This window comes from Hylobates moloch, unplaced genomic scaffold (assembly GCF_009828535.3).
Source record: "Hylobates moloch isolate HMO894 unplaced genomic scaffold, HMol_V3 SCAFFOLD_3, whole genome shotgun sequence".
Lineage (NCBI taxonomy): Eukaryota > Metazoa > Chordata > Mammalia > Primates > Hylobatidae > Hylobates > Hylobates moloch.
Genome location: NW_026652278.1, coordinates 46,026,044 through 46,045,849, shown reverse-complemented (window position 1 = coordinate 46,045,849; position 19,806 = coordinate 46,026,044). Strand labels below are relative to the sequence as shown.

Here is a 19,806-nt window from a genome sequence, read left to right as displayed (position 1 = left end):
AAACTACCATCACTTCTCCAGACTAGATTAAATGCCACCTGGACTGATCAGATCCAACATCCTACCATGCGTCTGGTATTTTCTTTGCTACTTTATATAGATAATTATCTTATTTAATCCTTTCAACAATCCTAGGAAGAAAGTATTCTTATCCCCATTTTACAGAGAAAGATATGGAGGTTCAGAGATGTTAATAACTTGCTCCAGGTCACAGAGCAAATCAGCTGTGAAGCAGGTTTCAAATCCAGGTTTGCTTGACTCCAAAATCCATACTCATGCTACTCCGATGCATGCTACAGAGAGTTTTTCTGGGCCAGTAGTGGGAAGAAGGTAGGGATTTTTGCAAAATATGTCTTAGGGACCCAGTATAGAAGTATGCCATTAACTTTGGGGTTTCTGGGCCACTTCTTGATAAGGGGCAGAGTTAGATGGGATGCTGAGGATGTCTGTGTGTTCTCTATGTACACACAGCAAGACAGACATTTGTTCCTTTAACATGTGTTTTGCTTTCTATAGAGAGAATCCTTTTTCTGACAGTCACTTTCTTTCCAAAGCTTAGAACATCATAGGCTCTTTAGCAGAGAGTACAGCTTTCAACAAGAAAAAGAAAAGTTTTTGGCCACTCTGCCCCCTTGCAGTTCAAGTATAATTCAAAATATCTGCTTCTATTTGTTTGCCTTTTGCAAAATCTCAAGGGTGATTTTGAAATAAATAGGAGTAAAATATTTGACTGAACCAAAAAAGCCCAGTACCTGGCCATCTGAAAGTATTTATTGGCCGGGCACGGTGGCTCACGCTTGTACGAGGGGTGGATCACAAGTGAGACCAAATGAAACCCTGTCTCTACTAAAAAACAAAAAATTACCGCGTTATGGGCCCTGAAGCACTTTGGGAGGCCGAGGCGGGCGGATCACGAGGTCAGGGGATCGAGACCACGGTGAAACCCCGTCTCTACTAAAAATACAAAAAATTAGCCGGGCGTGGTGGCGGGCGCCTGTAGTCGCAGCTACTCGGAGAGGCTGAGGCAGGAGAATGGCGTGAACCCGGGAGGCGGAGCTTGCATTGAGCCGAGATCGCACCACTGCACTCCAGCCTGGGTGACAGAGCGAGACTCCGTCTCAAAAAAAAAAAAAAAAGACCAAAAGTTCAGAGATGAAATACTATGTTAGAGTCGTTCCTTCTAATTAATTTTGAACTGTTTTCGAAAAACGAAGAACTTGCTGGGGAGACAATTATCAAGATCATTACAAAGTTCCCTTAGAAGATTAACAGAGCTTGGAGTTTACTGTAGATCTCTGCCTGTGTGGAGAAGAAACAGCCAAACCAGAGGAAACAGACTGTCTCTATAGACAAATTAAATTTTAGTGGATGTTCATGTGCACAGGTGGGCAGCAGCACCTTAGTCTAGTATGTTGGGATTGGGATCAGAGTCCTTTTCCATAAATGCAGCAGCATTGAACAATATAATTCCACCATCTAAAATCTTACTGTATATTTTCTCGTTTGCTTACTTTTTTGTTTGTTCGTTTGTTTGTTTGTTTGTTTTTGAGACAAAGTCTCGCTCCGTTGCCCAGGATGGAGTGCAGTCACATAATCTTGGCTCACTGCAACCTCCGCTTCCTGGGTTCAAGTGATTCTCCTGCGTCAGCCTCTCAAGTAGCTGGAATTACAGGCATGCACCACCCTGCACAGCTAATTTTTGTATTTTTAGTAGAGACAGGGTTTTACCGTGTCAGCTAGGCTGATCTCAAACTCCTGACCTCAAGTGATCCACCCACCTCAGCTTCTCAAAGTGCTGGGATTACAGGCGAGAACCACCACACACAGCCTTGTTTGCTTACTTTTCAAAACAGCTCTGTGTGTGTGTGTACATGGTAAAATTTACAATGAAATATGCATTTAGAATACATTCAGTGAGTTCTAATAAATGTATACACGTGAGTGCCTCAAACCCTTATCAAGACATAAAGCATTGCCATCACCCCAGAAGCAACGGCTGTTCTGAATTAGTGCATTAGTTTTCTGTATTTTGGGACTTCATACAAATAGAATCATATATAATATGTAGTTTTTTTGGATAAGGCTTCTTTGACTCAGCCTAATGTTTTCCATTCATTATCATCCATATTGCATGTATTAATAGTCCATTCCTTTTGATTATTGAATAGTATAACCATTATATAAGTATTCTACACTTTGAGTTGGGTTATTTTCTATTTTCCTATTGATGGACACTTGGCTGTTTCCAGTTTTGAGTCAAATAAAGTTGCTAAGAACATTCTAGTGCAAGTCTTTTTGTGGACACATTTTATTTCTCTTGTATAGATATCTATCAATGGAATTGCTGAGTCATGGGGAAGGTAAATGTAAATGTCAGGGCTTTTTCCCAGGATGATTGTCCCACTTCATACCTCCACCATCAAAATATGAGAGCACATCCTTGCTGCCATTAGATGTTATCAGTGACCTCTCATTTTAGTTTTAATTTGCATTCTTCTGGATGACTAATGACATTAAGCACTTCATGGTTCTTTACTGGCCTTGTGTATATCTTCCTTTGTAAAGTGACTGTTCAAATCTTTTTCCATTTTAAAACATTGGGTTTACTTTTTTTTTTTCTTTTTTTTTTTTGAGATGGAGTCTCGCTCTGTCGCCCAGGCTGGAGTGTAGTGGCGTGATCTCGGGTCACTGCAACCTCCGCCTCCCGGGTTCAAGCGATACTTCTGCCTCAGCCTCCCAAGTAGCTGGGATTACAAGCAAGTGCCACCACGCCCAGCTAATTTTTGTATTTTTAGTAGTGACGGGGTTTCACCATATTGGCCAGGCTACTCTCGAACTCCTGACCTCATGATCTGCCCGCCTCGGCTTCCCGAAGTGCTGGGATTACAGGCGTGAGCCACCGCGTCCAGCCGGGTTGTCTTTTTATTACTCAGTTGCCAGTGTGCTTTACATTTCTTCACATGGTATATATGTGTGTGTGTGTGTGTGTGTGTGTGTGTGTGTGTGTGTGTGTGTGTTTGTGTATAAAACCCTCTCCCTCAGGGAGCGGAGCCCCAGTTACCTCATCTTTTTGTTTGTCTTTCTCCCCAGAATGATGCCAGGGATTCTTCCTTGTTTAGTACGATATTTCCAGTGCTTCAGATTGCCACTGGCACTGAGTAGGAGCTCAATAAACATTTACTGAAAGAATCAATGAATAATCAAGTGAACTGACTTTTGGATCTGATATTCAGACACAATGTTCTTGAACTTAATGGCATTAATTAACAAGGAAATTTAAAAAAGGATATTTAAATGCTATCCTTGAGGTATCACATATGCTTGGCACCAAGGACGCAGAATACCTTCAGGGGACTGGACATGGTGGCTTATGCCTGTAATCCCAGTACTTTGGAAGGCTGAGGTGGGAGTATCACTTGGGCCCAGGAATTGGAGATCAGCCTGGGCAACAAGGTGAGACCCTATCTGTAAAAAAAAAAAAAAAAAAAAAAAAAAATTAACCAGGTATGATGATGTGTACCTGTAGTCCCAGCTACTTTTAGGGCTGGGGTTGGAGGATAGCTGGATCCTGGGAGTTCAAGGCTGCAGTGAGGCCTGATTGCACCACTGAACTTCAGTCGGGGTGATGGAGTAAGTCCCTGTCTCAAACAACAACAACAACAACAACAAAGCCCAAAACAGAATACCTTCAGGGGATTTGTTCACCCAGGGGAGATACTGCTAGACTATCTCATGGAGTGGCCTAATTTGTCCCCGTTTATGAGCCCTCTAGTATAAGCCATCACTGCTGTCTCATCTGCTGCATTCTGGGACTATGCACAGCCACTTCCAAGTGTTGGGTTCTGACCAGATTTGCTTAATGGATGAGCAGAACATCTAGCTTTAGAGGGTTTTAGGTAACTTCACCTAGCTGATCCCACTGTGCCTTTAACCACCTTCCTTTTGGCCCCTTCTGACACTGATAATGCCTGTTCCCTGACCATTGGCCCCTCTGCCTGGCTCTGTCTCACTAGCAGGCCCATCCCCAAGCTGTGCTCTGCCTTTCTTAGCACCCCTAAAGGGCCAGGCAAGAAAGGATGGGACAAGTTGATTATGACATCCCTTTCTAGCTCTAAGGAATTCAATAATTCTCATATAAAGACATTTATCAGCAGTTATAAATGAGGCTTTCCTAATTTGACACTGAAAGGCCGGTAGGGCCCCCTAAGTCTTGAAGCCATTTTCCTGGTCCCAATCCAGCAGATTCCAGCCTATCTGGTTTGGGGGTTGTCTACAGTGAATCATCTGTATTCACATTTATAGAGAACTTTGCCATTTGCATGTTCATATCTGTCATCTTATGTAAACTGCCAAACAGTTCTAGTTGTGTCCCTCCTTAGTTTCTATTTTCCCAAAGTTTCTATTTCCCAAAGCAAAAAGAGGTGAGTTTTCATTTCTTTTTTTTCTTTTCTTTTCTTTTTTTTTTTTTGAGACAGGGTCTTGCTCTGTTGCCCAGGCTGGAGTACAGTGGTGCAATCATGGCTCACTGCAACCCTGGCCTCCTGGGTTCAAGTGATCCTCCCACCTCAGCCTCTCCAGTAGCTGGGACTACAGGCATATGCCACCATGCCTGGCTAATATGTTTTTATTTTTCATAGAGATGAGGTCTCACTATGTTGCCCAGGCTGATCTCAAACTCCTGAGCTTAAGCAGTCCTCCTGCCTTGACCTCCCAAAGTGCTGGGATTACAAGCCACTGCTCCTGAGAGAGTTTTCGAAAATCCTCTAGCTCTTGCTAAAAAAAGTTGGTGGTTTCTTAGCTCTGGTGGGTATGCAAGTGTAATATTTAAAAGGCTCATAGATTTTTACAGTTCAGAAACCTGGATTCTGTCTGTCATTAGAAATTCAATTACACACCGCAGACATCTATGGGTAGTTCCTAACCTTTTAATTTAACCATTACTATGGATTTTTTCCCCCTTGGATCACATGTTATTTTCTTTTAAATCTACCAAAAACTGTGTTTGTTGGCTCACTTTACCTTTTTTATTCATCAGACTTGTACCTCCTAGTCAAAGTTTAGAATCAGGATCAGATAGTCTCTTACCTCACTAAGCTGATTTTATTACAGCCAAAATAAAGACATTTGATATTTGAATTAGCTTCCAAACCTAATAACTAGTACATTTCCGTTTCTGCTGGGCTTTTTGAAAGATTAAAAAGTTCATACACTGAGCCTTGAGAAAGTGGAAACAGAGTTTAGTTCTTGTGAAGAAGTAGCCCTGTGTGTTCAGGGACTTCACTCTTGCCTTGTCTCTGATGTCTGAATGGGAGCAACAGGGATATTACTGACTTTCACCCTTTTCACTGCGATCTGGGCCTTTCTCTGGCTCTATAGGGACTGGGGATCAACCACTCCCACCCTAGTATTTCCTCAGCTACTGGAGTATTTGGGTTCTCAGTTCAAGACCATAGGATATGGGGAGAACATGCATTCATTGAAACGATGACATTCCTCTAAGGTGCAAATGTTAAAAGGTCATGCAACCAGAACTATTACATAAAATCAAAAATTGTCCAGTTTGAATTATACTCTCAAAGGACCATGATGAGTATTCTAAAGGCAATGTTTATTTCTAAATTAATAGAATTAATAAATGTTATTCTGTTTTCCAATGATAGAAGAGATACAGTTGTTGAAGACTATTAATGTAATATGCAATTGCATTATAATTGTATTATTTAACAGATTGTGTTGCATGAATCAATGAGATATGATGCTGTAATTTAAAAATAATTATTTTATGGAAGCAAAACTGCTTATGAATAACATTAAGTGAATGCAGAATGAGTAACTTAGGTATGTAGACTCACAGCTAAGAAAAATATATATATACATGTAGCTAATGGCTCAGGTTAATCTGCAGAAATGAAAAAAATTATATTAGAATGGAAAAAGGTGAGTCTCTTTCAAAATATTTTTTATATAAGTTGTTACATGTATCAGTTTTGCAATTAAAAGTTTAAGATGGATTTATATTGGCTCCAGTGAAGAATATGTGTTTTATTAATACTGTGCTTGGTTTTGTCTTATTTTATAGGAGAACCAGCAGAAATCCACCAATGTAGTCTATCAGGCCCACCATGTGAGCAGGAATAAGAGAGGGCAAGTGGTTGGAACAAGGGGTGGGTTCCGAGGATGTACCGTGTGGCTAACAGGTATGTCATGTTCAGATATATATATATATATATAAATTGCAAACTGATGTGTGACACAATTTTATGGAAATTAGTGTAACGTATTACATGCTTGTTTTGTCATTAGAAGGAGGCTGGGAGATGTAGTAGAAAGCCTGGGTGTTAGTCCTAACCCTACCATCAGTGAGAAATAGAGTCAAGGTCAACTATAGAAATAAGAGTCTGATCAAGTCAACTGTGAAAGTCTCTAGTTGTCACTTTTCTCCTCTTTGGCAGGAAAGGATGGGACAAGATGATTATGACATCCCCTTTCAGTGCTAAGGGATTCAATAATTCTCATATTCATCCCTAAACATATTTACTGGCAGTTATGAATGAAGCTTTCCTAATTTGACATCAAGCATTTGGCTGTCCATAAGGTTTTGGATATTTAGAGATATTCATTATTGTTGCCTAATGTTTTGACATCCTAGGAGACTATTTCACTTACTATATAAACAACAAACAAACATAAGAATATGTACAAGAAGGAAAACTAGTAATTTCCATTTGGCTGAGGATTGCCCTTGTTTACAGAAATAACTCGCTGCTGCTGAAGTGACTGAATGACTCTCCCTTTCCTTGTGTTTTTATAGCCACAGAATGTCAAAGCTAAGAATTAGTGACAGAACTGGAATTAGAACCTGACTCCCAATAGCTGGCCCTAGGCTGTTACCTTGTACTCTGAGTCCAAGGTAGACAAAATTATTTCTGGACTCAAAAGGAAAAACCAAGTTCATTTCATAGACAACAGTTTTCAAATGGAATGAGCCCACCTACAAAACTATGTTTATTCAGGTTATAAAATGATAATGTTTTCTAACCTGGAGCTCATTCTAAACAATCTGGCAGGTGGGGACGTGCCTTGCATCTTTTCTTGCCGTCCTAAATCTTTGCCCTTTTCTGTCCCAGCTGGCCTCATTCTTGTCCTCTTCAAGTTTTTGCCTTGTGCCTTTGGTTTCCTGGTTTCATTCATGCCTGGACTGTGCATCAGAACAACTTTCTGCAGCCTCCAGTGCAAGGACAGACAGTGAGCAAGGAACCTGCTGTGCTCAAATATGCACCATCCTTCTGCCATTACTCCTGAAATGTTTACCTCAGCTCCCCCCAAGAGACATAATTTGAGCAGTAGGTACAGCTGTATTCTAGAAGATCCCCTCCTGTTATATGTTTCCCTTCATGGGAAGATCACTGGTGAAAACAACTTTCATGTTGGGCTATACACACAAAGTCCATTTTCTCTAATGTGACACCCCTCGAAAAGAAAAAGAGAATTGCTAGAAGAGAAACATATCTAAAGGGTATACTTTCTCCTTCTTTACTCTTAAAATGAATTATTTCTTCATTAGAGGAAGAAAAGAATAGATGGCACATTTAAAAAAATCAAGGCCGGGCTTGGTAGCTCTTGCCTGTAATCCCAGCACTTTGGGAGGCCAAGACGGGTGGATCACCTGACATCAGGAGTTCAAGACCAGCCTGGCCAACATAGCAAAACCCTGTTTCTCTACTAAAAAGACAAAAATTAGCCAGGCGTGGTGATGCACGCCTGTAATCCCAGCTGCTCGGGAAGCTGAGGCAGGAGAATCACTTGAACACAGGAGGCGGAAGTTGCAGGGAGCGGAGATCCGCCACTGCACTCCAGCCTGGGTGACGGAATGAGATTCCATCTCAAAAAATAAAAATAAAAAATTAAATTACATTAAAAAATCATCTTTTTCTAATTTATTTTTTATTCTTATGTTACAAAGGTAGGCTGTTGACCAGGCAGACCAGAAGAAACAAAATACTTTAAATCCATAGACTCAGATTTTAGCCCCAACTCCACCTCCATGAGCTGTGTGACTTTGGACAAGCCAGTTAGGCTCTCTAAGCCTCAGTTTTCTTATTTGTACAATGAGAATAAAGACAGTACCTGACTTATGGAGGTGTCCCTAGAACTAAATCAATAAAAGACAAATGCGCTTTGCACAGTGCCTGGCACATAGTTAAGTTGTCAGTAACTGTAATTAGTGTTACCTCAATGTATGAAAGTACACATGCCAACAATCTGGTTACATATACTTACTGTAATTGAGCTCTTAGTTTCCTGAGAGCTGAAGCAAAATGGAAGGACATTCTGTTATTTCTCTCATTTTCTGACATGAGAGAACACACCAGAGATTCAGGAGTGCCACTTCCCCTACCCCACAACCTGACAAAAATACTAAGAAGAATTTATCACCTATGTCTTTATTTAAATGAAAAGGAATAACAGAATTACAGACAATACCTTCAAAAATGATTTGATGAAGTTAGTATTGACACGTTCTTCATACAGCCGTTTCTTCTAATGGTCCTCTGTCAAAGCCAAGGGCATGACTTTAAAATATAACTAAAAGTGTGGAGACTATTTACCTTTTGCAGATCACCTTTCCCCCCCCACCAAATCCTCCTTCCTCTGTCTGTCCTTCATTCCTGCTTTTTCTGCCTTTTTTCCTCTTTCCTCCTGTTGTCTTCTCTGTATGAACCTCTTGGCTTTTTTCCTCTGTCATGCCCAGGTGCTGTTGGACAGAGCCTTGGCACCATGAAATATTCTTAGGTTCAGAGATCTTTAAGACAAAGATCCTAAAATCCTAAAGGATTCATTTTTTTTTAGAGTGCTAGCCTTTAGGGTAGTTCAGATTTAAACTGTTAAATAATTTTGGCAGGTTGTGTTTCTTTCCCTTTCTTCTTATGTTCCTCCTCATATGGAAATTACAAAGTGTGTTCCTGATCATTGTGCTTTGAAACCATGGTGGAAGCCACATGGTAACTCTTTTCTCATATAAAGACTCTAGAGAATCTTTACACCTTAGAGTGTGACATATGGCAGCTCTAAATACATCTGCTCCCTAGCTCAGGCCGGCTTCCTGTCTTTATGTTTTGAGAGTCATTTTGGAAACATCTCGAAGCCAAAGGACAGCATGCGGGCTCTGTGAGACTGTTGTTCAGTGGCATCCACAAGGGAAGTGGACTTACCGGTCTGCAGGGGCTGGCTGTTTCCCTCCATTCCAGCTGATTGCTGACTTTGAAGGTGATATGAGACCATTGCCACCACATCTTTTGATTTTTTCAAGAGAATACAGAATCTGGATTTGTATACACAACGTCCTTTTTGCTTTGGAGACAAAGCCTCGCTCTGTTACACAGGTTGGAGTGTAGTGGTGCCATCACGGCTCACGGCAGCCTTGACTTCCCAGGCTCAAGGAGTCTTCCTACCTCAGCCTCCTGAGTAGCTGGGACCACAGGTGTGCACCACCACACCAACGCTAATTTTTTTTGTTTTTTGTAGATGCAGGGTTTCACTATGTTTCCCAGGCTAGTTTTGAACTCCTGGGCTCAAGTGATCCTCCCACCTTGGCCTCCCAAAATGCTGGGATTACAGGCATGAGCCACCACCATGCCCAGCCTGTATGACAGCTTTCTAATCTTTAAAACACTCTGCAGCCCAAACAGAACACATCGAGGACCACATGTAGCCCCCAAATCTCCCTATTCATGAAGCCTGCTTGCTTTGAAAAGCTATAATCCTAACACAGGACAAATAGTTATTTCAAAATTTGAGAGAAATGTAAGTACTTGCCTTGTAGTCAACTACACTGATTTCTTTCTTTTTTTTTTCAAGATTTAGTTATATTTAAAATTACTAGATTAGTCCACAGTTTGTCATCTTAAACTATCCAGGCTGATGTCAGTCTGCTTTATCTGTTCTGAACAGGTCTCTCTGGCGCTGGAAAAACAACGATAAGTTTTGCCCTGGAGGAGTACCTTGTCTTGCATGCCATCCCTTGTTACTCCCTGGATGGGGACAACGTCCGTCATGGCCTTAACAGAAATCTCGGATTCTCTCCTGGGGACAGAGAGGAAAATATCCGCCGGATTGCTGAGGTGGCTAAGCTGTTTGCTGACGCTGGTCTGGTCTGCATTACCAGCTTTATTTCTCCATTCGCAAAGGTAAAAAAAAAAAAAAAAAAAAAAAAAGGGCACTGCGCACGATTCCCACACACAGTGCAAGTGCTCTCCAACAGCTAGGGGAAGGAATCAGAGAGGGAGGGCATAAGAATGTCTCCTTTCAATTTCCCGACTATTTCTTCCCCCAGTAACAGGCTCTCTCATTTCCTCTATTTAATATTGGTTACATAAAGAGAGTTCCTTCCTTTCCAGATGCCAGGGCACCAGTAGACATAAACCCTTCCATGTTCACAATTATAAGGAACATTTGGTCAGAGTCGAAGGGAAGAGAAAGTTAAACAAGAGAAACTCTAAAGCTTTGTAATTTTAGTTGTCGGAAAAAGGATCTAGCTAAAGAAAAGGGCAGTTCACGGCCAAAGCTTCGGGTTCTATGTGTTTAATGCTGACGTCACCGAGGTGGAGTGTCACTCTTCTTTTAAATCAGGAAATTTCTGGGAGCCAAACATCAGATGTAGCTTAGAACACATCCTTTGAATGAAATGCTCCCATATGGCCAGTGCTTTCCTGCTAAGAGGGCCTATTTTCCATGGTTTTCTGTGAAAGTCCTTGAGAGAGCTGTGTTTACCAGAGTGAAATTTCTGGACTTTCTCTCAAGCACTCTGCAAAGCACAAACCCCACTGTTATCTCAAGGCTATTGAAAACCAAAGTACACAGTGTTTTGTGATTTAGAATTTCACCGTGAAACCTCTTTTTACATTCTTAATCATACTGCTTTTCAGGATCGTGAGAATGCCCGCAAAATACATGAATCAGCAGGGCTGCCATTCTTTGAAATATTTGTAGATGCACCTCTAAATATTTGTGAAAGCAGAGACGTAAAAGGCCTCTACAAAAGGGCCAGAGCTGGGGAGATTAAAGGTAAGAGAATTGGCTAGCAGCATCTTTACCAGTTACGTAGGCTGTCAGTCCTTATTCTGTCCTCAGAAATCTGCCTTGAGTTTCAAACTCTGTTTTCCAAAACTGCATATAACATGCACAACTTTTTATCACCATGATATATTCAGTATGCCCAGAGGCTTATTAAAAGGTAGGGTTTTATTTTTAAGAATTGTCATCTCAGCCATATGCAATAAAGTTCAGAGAACTAGAATGGATATTTATATGTGAGTGTGTGTGTGTAGAGGAGTGTTTCACAGTTCTTCCTTATTCTTGTCTTCCTTTTTGATTGTAATCATCTATAGAGGGCTTCAACTTAGCCAGCCGGATTTTGTTGACAATTTGGGGCTCTCCATATTGGAAATACAGCTATATATTTTCTTACTTACGGCTAGAAGTCAAGGATGGCTGTTTGACCTTTTCTGTTAAAATGTGAATTTTCAGTTTAATACATTATTCCAACAAGTGTTTTGCCTTATTGATTAAAAAGGTTATTATGTCAATACAGATGCGATGATTGTCACCCATATGCTTTGCAGGATTTACAGGTATTGATTCTGATTATGAGAAACCTGAAACTCCTGAGTGTGTGCTTAAAACCAATTTGTCCACAGTGAGTGACTGTGTCCACCAGGTAGTGGAACTTCTGCAAGAGCAGGTAGGTGAACCGGTTGTCTTTTTTTATATGTTTAATAAGATCATGAAAGACAATCTATGCCTCTTTACTGAAGCATTCTTTTTACAGTTTCAAGTTTTTACCGATGCTGTTTCATTTCAGAACATTGTACCCTATACTATAATCAAAGATATCCACGAACTCTTTGTGCCGGAAAACAAACTTGACCACGTCCGAGCTGAGGCTGAAACTCTCCCTTCATTATCAATTACTAAGGTAAGTGGGTGCAGACTGGTCAAATAATTAGGCTTAATATCAGTCATTATAATCTATTTACAATTACTCTTAACAATAAGAAAAGTATAAATAAGGTGCACATAATGTCCATAAATAAAACACTCCTTTTTTTCCAAGTTTTTTTTAACCTCTTCTCCAAAGAAATCTCTCACCAAGAATTGCCACAAGGCAGCTGATCAATGCCATGTATGGAGGTAACTGGGAAAATAACTTCTGTGTTTGCACTGGACAATTTTACATAGCTGTCATTGTACCAGTAAGTACATCTGGTAGGAAAATATAGCCAAACCAGGATTTTTGTGGATAAAAGAAAGAAAGAATAAACAGTGAATTTTCAACTCAGTTGCACATTTTGAGAATAGATACAACCTAAAAATATTCAAATAAGTCATCTCAATACAAAATGTTTTCACCACTATTTCATAGGAAATTTCCAAACTTAAATATTTCTGGCCCTTAGATCATGGGTTAGCATAACAGGTGGGGACACTTAAAACATAGAAGGTTCTGCCCTCATCCTCCTGTTAACTGAGTAAGAAAGGACTTCCCTGGGGCCAGATGCCTGGAAAACAGAACTTATGAAAATGTTCAACTACTTTTTGTGTTTTGCAGCTGGATCTCCAGTGGGTCCAGGTTTTGAGCGAAGGCTGGGCCACTCCCCTCAAAGGTTTCATGCGGGAGAAGGAGTACTTACAGGTTATGCACTTTGACACCCTGCTAGATGGTATGTTTTTGTTGTTGTTTCTTACTCTTTGTTGTTAAAGAAAAAAAAATCTTTCCCAGAAGTTTTGCAGGAACAGGAAGTTAGTCTTTGGTTTGCAAATCTTATTGCAAAACTATTTGGATCATTTACAGTGTGCTCCATTCTATTATGTTTAAGCTTCCATTTTTAGGATTTTTTGGTTGTTCTCGAAGGTTATTCCTTTAAAACTAAGGAACTGAAAAATGATCTAAAGCCAAGAGAAAGACAAGTCTGTTTCACTTCCACTTGCTCTTTGCTGGTGCTGATATTCAGAAGGTAGCACTCAGAAGTACCATTGCCACCTGCTAGGGACATTCCTAGGGCAGCCAAGATGAGGTCAGCACATGTTGCTGACCTCCATGGCACCCTCCACCCTCCAGGTTGCTCATGTTAAGCATTATTGCAACAACTGCTTTCTTTGGTGCATGCTAAAGTGTCAATGTTCATGCCCACACATGAAATATATTAAAATGGTTTCATCCACTCCACTCTAACAAAGGAGCATTAAGGCAGCTTTCTGGCCACGAGCTGAATGGCTTTTAGAAAACCAGTCTGGTCAAGCTCAGAAGCATGTGTTATTGAGAAGACTTCCGGACCCTTCTGTGATCATTTCCTTCCTAGAACTGCCTGAACTTATCAAATAAACTTATCTATTTCAAGACCTTTGGGGAATGGCTGCTAAGTGGGGAAGGAGTAGGGGTAGAGTCACACTGAATTTGTAATACTGAGCAGGGCTCCAGGCCTTTTAGGAAGAAAAATCAAATAAGATGGCCTTTTTTGGGAAAGATGTTCATGTCCTGTGTTTGTGCCTTTGCCTGGGGAATGGGGCATGAACTCAGAATCAGAACTCAAAGACTGATCAGCATGGGCCCTCTTCCCTTATTCTTTTGCTGTGACAGATGACACCCCACAACCTGAATCCTTCACTTCTCAGATTAAATAATATTCTCCAAAGACACTTAGTTTACTTCTAGCTTGCTTTAACAACAAAAATAATAATGCATATCTCTATACCATGTCTCTGTTTTCAAAGCATTTTCTCAGGCATTATTTCATTTGATCCTCACAAAAGCCCTAGAAAACAGGCAGCAATTATTATCCCACTTTACAGATGAGGAAACTGCCTTAGATTAAGTGATTTGCTCATAACATTCATAAGTGAAAGCCCAAGACCAGAGTCCAGAATCTTAGGACTCCTGGCCCAGTGCTCCTTACATACCAGTCTGCTCTCCTGATGTCCTTTCCAATAGAATCTACAAGGCCTGATGGTCTACAAGGAAGGCTGACTTTTATCTTGATGTCTTGATTTTGACACATGCTGAACACCGACTGCCTGAAGTAAAGGTCGTTGGACTTAGCAGCTAGCCATGAGCAAGAGGTTGATTTTGAGCATGTGAACAGAGCTGTGGCCAAAAGACAAGTGAACTACGTTGAACGAGGGGGCCTCATAACAGACAACAAGGTGCTGTTGACCTTGGACAAGTGTTCCTTTCATAAAGAAAAATACCAGGGTGGTGGAAGTTGTTGCGGAGGTCAGTGTTAATGGAAATCAGAGGTCCTTAGCCTGAGATCTAGGACTTCAGGGTGGGCTAACAAAAAATCCTGGAGGTAAAAATGTTTGTGTTTTGATAAGGGAAGGAAGGAGCATTTTCCTGGGTTGAGAATTTATAGCTTTTGATAGATTCTGTTTTTTCCTTTTTTTTATTTTTTAGAAACAGGGTCTTGCTCCATCACCCAGGCTGGAGTGCAGTGGCGTGATCATAGCTCACTGAAGCCTTGAACTCCTGAATTCAAGCAATCCTTCCACCTCTGCCTCCTGGGTAGCTGGGACTACAGGCATGTACCACCATGCCTGGCAAATTTCTAAATTTGTTTTGTAGAGATAAGACAAATCTCTATGTTGCCCAGGGATAGGGTCTCACAGTATTGCCCAGGCTGATCTTGAATTCCTTTCCTCAAGTAATCCTCCTGCCTCGGCCTCGCAAAGTGCTATTATAGACAACAAATTCTTAAAAGAGTCTGCGATCCAAAAAGATGAAGAGCAGCTAATGCAGATAATCCATCTGGATTATTTAGGCAAAATCTCTAGCCTTTCTTTTACACTGTCTCAATTTCACTTTATGGGGGTTCTGCAACTTGCAAAACCCATTGATTTTCTTTTTTCTTTTCTTTTCTTTTTTGAGACAGAGTCTTGCTCTGTCACCCAGGCTGGAGTGCAGTGGCATGATATCAGCTCACTGCAACCTCTGCCTCCCAGGTTCCAGCGATTCTCCTGAGTAGCTGGGACTACAGGTGCATGCCACCATGCATGGCTAATTTTTGTATTTTTAGTAGAGGCAGGGTTTCACTATGTTGGCCAGGCTGGTCTTGAACTCCTTGACTTCAGATTATCTGCCCGCCTTGGCCTCCCAAAGTGCTGAGATTACAGGTGTGAGGCACCGTACCCTGCCAAACCATTGATTTTCTATTTCTTATTTGATGCTCACTGCCGTGAGGTGGATGAAGCACTTATTATTGCTCCCACTTTCCATGTAATCCAGATATCTGTCCCCGCAAACCCACCAGCCTGGGGATATAAATGAGGTTACCTTCCCATTAATACTTGAAGCCTACTAGTTCCAAGCCCCTACCTGCTCATGCAGAAAGCCCAGTTCTTTCAAAGCCTACCCAAGTGTTTTGGGGAGTCCCCAAGGGGTGCGTTTCCTGTGTTCCTAAGTCAAGGCCCCAGCCATGTGCCACTTGCTGTGTGTATCTGTGGGTCTGTCTGTACTCAGAAGTGCAGATCCTGCTGGGTCACTCCAGCCACCAAAGTTTTGGTGCCAGTAGAGCTGTTGCAGTTTATGGACTCTTCTTCAAGTGGGAAAAATGTTTCCTTCCTCTGCATTAACCTCAGTTAGACTGTCTAGGAGGTTGCTTTAGTTCCACAGTATTAGAGAATTGAGTGAGGCAACTCTTGTAAGCTGTATAGATCCCTTTATTCTCATGTGGCTCCAGTGTGGCTCTGTCAGGAGGGTTCAAGATCAGATGTTTTGCTATTTCCATATCCTTTCCCCTTCCAAGCTGCAGGGCCTGTGTCTGAAACTTTCTGTAAGATTCTTCTTTTCCCTGTGGGAATTATCTGCTGGTTCCACCATCTACCTCTGCAAACAGAGTCTACTGGACATACTTATGCAACCCCAGTTATAATCAGGATTCAGAGCTCTGCACAGCCCACAGAAGCATCCTAAATGCCTGTGTAAATTGATAATAAAAATAGATAATCAGGGATATGATGTGCTACCCACCCCTACCACTCGCTGTATGTTAACTTAGTTTGGGTCTAAGCAGAGGCAGAATATCACAGTGGATGAGAGTGTGAGCTGTGAAGTCAAACTGTCTAGGTTTGTATGTCAGTGATTAGCTATGAACCTGGGCCAAATTACTTAAACTCTCTGGGCTTTGTTCCTTCATCTGTACAATGGGGATGTTAATAACTGTACCTACCTCATTGGATGTTGAAAGTTTAAGAGAATGCCTGATTCAATAGTCAGTATTTCATACATACTAGCTATTATGAACAAACCACTCTGCATACAGTTAAAAGAATTTGTCAGGCATGGTGGCTCATGACTGTAGTCCCAGCTACTCAGAGCCTAAGGCAGGAGGATCACTTGAGCCCAGGAGCTAAAGTCCCACCTGGGCAACATAGGGAAACTTTGTCTCTAAAAATAAATACATAAATAAAAGAACTTGGAGTCTTGAAGAGACTAAGTGACTTTATCCCTAGTCACATCAATTTGGAAGTAGCACAAATATGATGTTCATCAGTTAGCCAACAGATATACACTGAGTGCCCCCATGTTCCAGGGTTTGTCTGGCGGCTGGAGATAGAATGGTAATGAAGGCAGGTGAGCTTGCTGAGAAACACAGTACAGTCATTTTCTGAGACCTAGTCCAGTAGGTCCTTCCTGCCCCCCCCATCAGTGGCTGTGAAACTTTCTTTTTTATTTTCTTTTTCTTATTTTATGTTATTTTTTGAGACAGAGTCTCGCTCTGTTGCCCAGGCTGGAGTGCAGTGGTGCGATCTCTGCTCACTGCAACCTCCACCTCCTGAGTTCAAGCAATTCTTCTGCCTCAGCCTACCAAGTAGCTGGGATTACAGGCGCTTGCCACCTAGCCCAGGTAATTTTTGTATTTTTAGTAGAGATGGGGTTTCACCATATTGGCCAGGCTGGTCTTGAACTCCTGACCTCAAGTGATCCTCCCGCCTCAGCCTCCCAAAGTGCTAGGATTAGAGCCATGAGCCACTGCGCGTGGCCGAAACTTTCTTTTTTAAACCAGAGAATTCTTTATTTCATTTCAAAAATCAGAGGCAATATATACAACAAAATGGAACTGCCCCACTCCCCCAGTAGAAGGAAAGTCGGGGCTTGGGCTCCCTCTCACCTGGAGAGCAGCCTGGAGGGTATCAGGAGGAAGCCATTTGAAACGCAGCAACAGAGGCTCCTGACAGTGCCTTGCTTGATGGTGTTTGGACTGAGGAGACAGAGTTAAATTCTAAAAAGTGATTTATTTCTATGTCAGAATGTTGGGCAAGATATCATTCATATAGATATCATTTAATTGTAACCAATTTATGAAGGTTTGAGTCACTGCCATTGAAAATTGGAAATGATGTCTATAGCCACAGACATGTGCCCACTTTTGTCTTCTTCAAACAATTTCAAATTTCTTGATTACCTACAATCTGCAAGCAACATTGTTTTTATTCTGACCGTGTCTCCTAAAAATATTTGTTGGTTTTAATTTTCTCAAAGGTTTATATTTTCCCCTAAATTTAAAAATGAAATAGTTCTGTTTACTCAGTCCAAAAGCCAAAAAAAAACCTAAAACAAAAACCAAATCACTTGTTAAAGTTTATGATAATTGTATAGTATGAGCCACTCCATATTATTACTCAAGAATCTACTTTTATATCAGTGTATCATATCACTTTATTTCTCACTAGAAGTATAGTTCCAGGGTTGTCACATACCCTTTGATCATAAATGTCACATCTAAATTTAAAAATGGAAGCTCAAGCTTGTGTTGACTGATGGCATCCAAGTAGGATCAAGACGGGAGGCTTGTGAGACTCCATCACTTAATGGCTATTCTTCCGCAGCTCTGACTTTCCAAGGCAGGGTGTGAGAGCATTCTGCATATATCACCAGCACTTAATGAGCACCAACTGTGTTCTGACACTGGAGTTTGACATAGATTTTTACATTTAATCAGGATAATACCACTGTGAAGATATTTTGTCCACTTGAGAAAATATGTATTAGAAAGGTTAAATAACTTATTTGAAGCCTAGACTTAAATTCAGGTTGTCCTGGATCTAACACTGGTGCTTGTTCAGCTGAGCATATTTTCATGTCCTGTAACCATGTGAGATTCTAGGATGTTCTAGGGCAGTTTGCTTCTATACTTGCTCCCAGAGCCTAGTTTGGAAACCATTCAACAGTGGTTGTAAGATCACATGTTTGCAACAGAAAACTTCTTGGTGAAGCTGGAAGGGATGTTAACATATGTTATAATTATTTTAAAACAGATATCTCTTCCCAGTGGACAGAAAAATAAATAAATAAATAATTAGAAAACCAGATAAACATCTGAACAATGCTTTTGGATTGTATTGAACAACATTCCATACAAGTTCTGATTTCACCAACTTTTTGCTATTATATACTCTCTATTTTTAAAAATAGCATGACAAAGCTAGTATATTTGTATGTTGTATATGTGAAGTGTCATAATAGGAATTTGTTCTTTGACATTGTTGCTGTAAGATTCGTTTGGTGGAGAGCTGAAAATGTTTCTTAATTGTGTTTATATTTCCCTAGGCATGGCCCTTCCTGGTATGTACTTTAACTTTCCAAGTAGCTAAGTTATTATAATTAGATATGTTACATTAAATGGAAATGGTTAAGAACATAACTAAAAGAAAATCTACATTAACCAGTTGGAATCGCTATTGGTTCATGATCCAACCAGCTATAGTAGAATAATACTGTATTTTTCTTTTGATTGGAGTCCAAACAACAGGAAATTTCTCGACCAGATGTAGCTATTGTGTATGACGTAGTATTTGGCTGACAAAAGTAAACTTGTTTCTAAATTATCATTGCACATTTTGTTCCTGAGTCTTTTACATTTATGGTCCTCTTCCAATGACTGTTGGTCCTCATTTAGTTTCACAAATCTGGAAATTTTTTTTCCTATGGTGTTTATAAAAGATTTTAAGTTGATGAAGAATAAATCAATTTAAACTGAATGTACCTGGTTGGATTGTGTATGATTGTACTTCATTTGTTTGCAATGTATGATTATGCATGAACTTAATTTCAAGCCATTATGATTGCTTGTTATGGAACTGGGAGTAAATATACATTTGCTGTGACTGTAAATTTCTGCATTGTACAAGAATGAAAAGGTAAAATTCTGAATATGTCATCTATCTTTGGTGTTACTTTCATCATTGTTGTTTTTCCTTTAAAAGCCTGGTTAAGCAATAAAGAGTAATTTAGGTTTTGCATAGAAACAGTCCCAAACAACCATGAAGCAGATCTATAAGGCTAACACAGAAGGCTTGAAAATTATTGAAAGCAAAAGAAAAATCATTCCATTGAACAATAAGCTATCTCTTGGACTTACTGTGGTTAAAGAACCACAATATTCTTTTTCAAAATAAGATATACCACAATAAAATAATCAAGGCAGTTCCCACAAGAGCCAAATGAAGCACATGAAGGAAAAGGCTGAAAGCTCAAGTCAGGGTTGAAAGCCATTGGTGATGTTTCAGCACAGTTCAAGTATAACATCTTAGTAATAGTTGGATATGTTTATGTATTAGAAAGGTTGATAAAGATGGTAGGGAAACTACAGTAAATCTGTGTATACACGTGTAGTGTTGTAGCTACAGGCTTATAAGATCAGTTGGCATTATTACTTGGCAGAACTCCTTTCTATAACATCCCACGGATTCACTTCCTTATTGAGACAACCTGCCAAGGAGTGTTATTTATTCATTTCAGATTTTCACTCAAGG

At 40.5% G+C, this 19,806-nt stretch overlaps 1 protein-coding gene across 2 annotated transcripts in view; it reads left to right on the top strand.

The window, feature by feature from the left end:
- PAPSS2 (3'-phosphoadenosine 5'-phosphosulfate synthase 2) overlaps positions 1-19,806 on the top strand; it is an 89,180-nt gene that overhangs the window by 44,755 nt on the left and 24,619 nt on the right. For both annotated transcript variants that reach the window (XM_058436240.1, XM_032137451.2), the window contains exons 2-7: positions 6,080-6,197; positions 9,952-10,187; positions 10,926-11,064; positions 11,622-11,740; positions 11,861-11,974; positions 12,608-12,719. In XM_058436240.1, the coding sequence (XP_058292223.1) occupies positions 6,080-6,197; positions 9,952-10,187; positions 10,926-11,064; positions 11,622-11,740; positions 11,861-11,974; positions 12,608-12,719 (838 nt within the window). The remainder of the gene's footprint in view (positions 1-6,079; positions 6,198-9,951; positions 10,188-10,925; positions 11,065-11,621; positions 11,741-11,860; positions 11,975-12,607; positions 12,720-19,806) is intronic.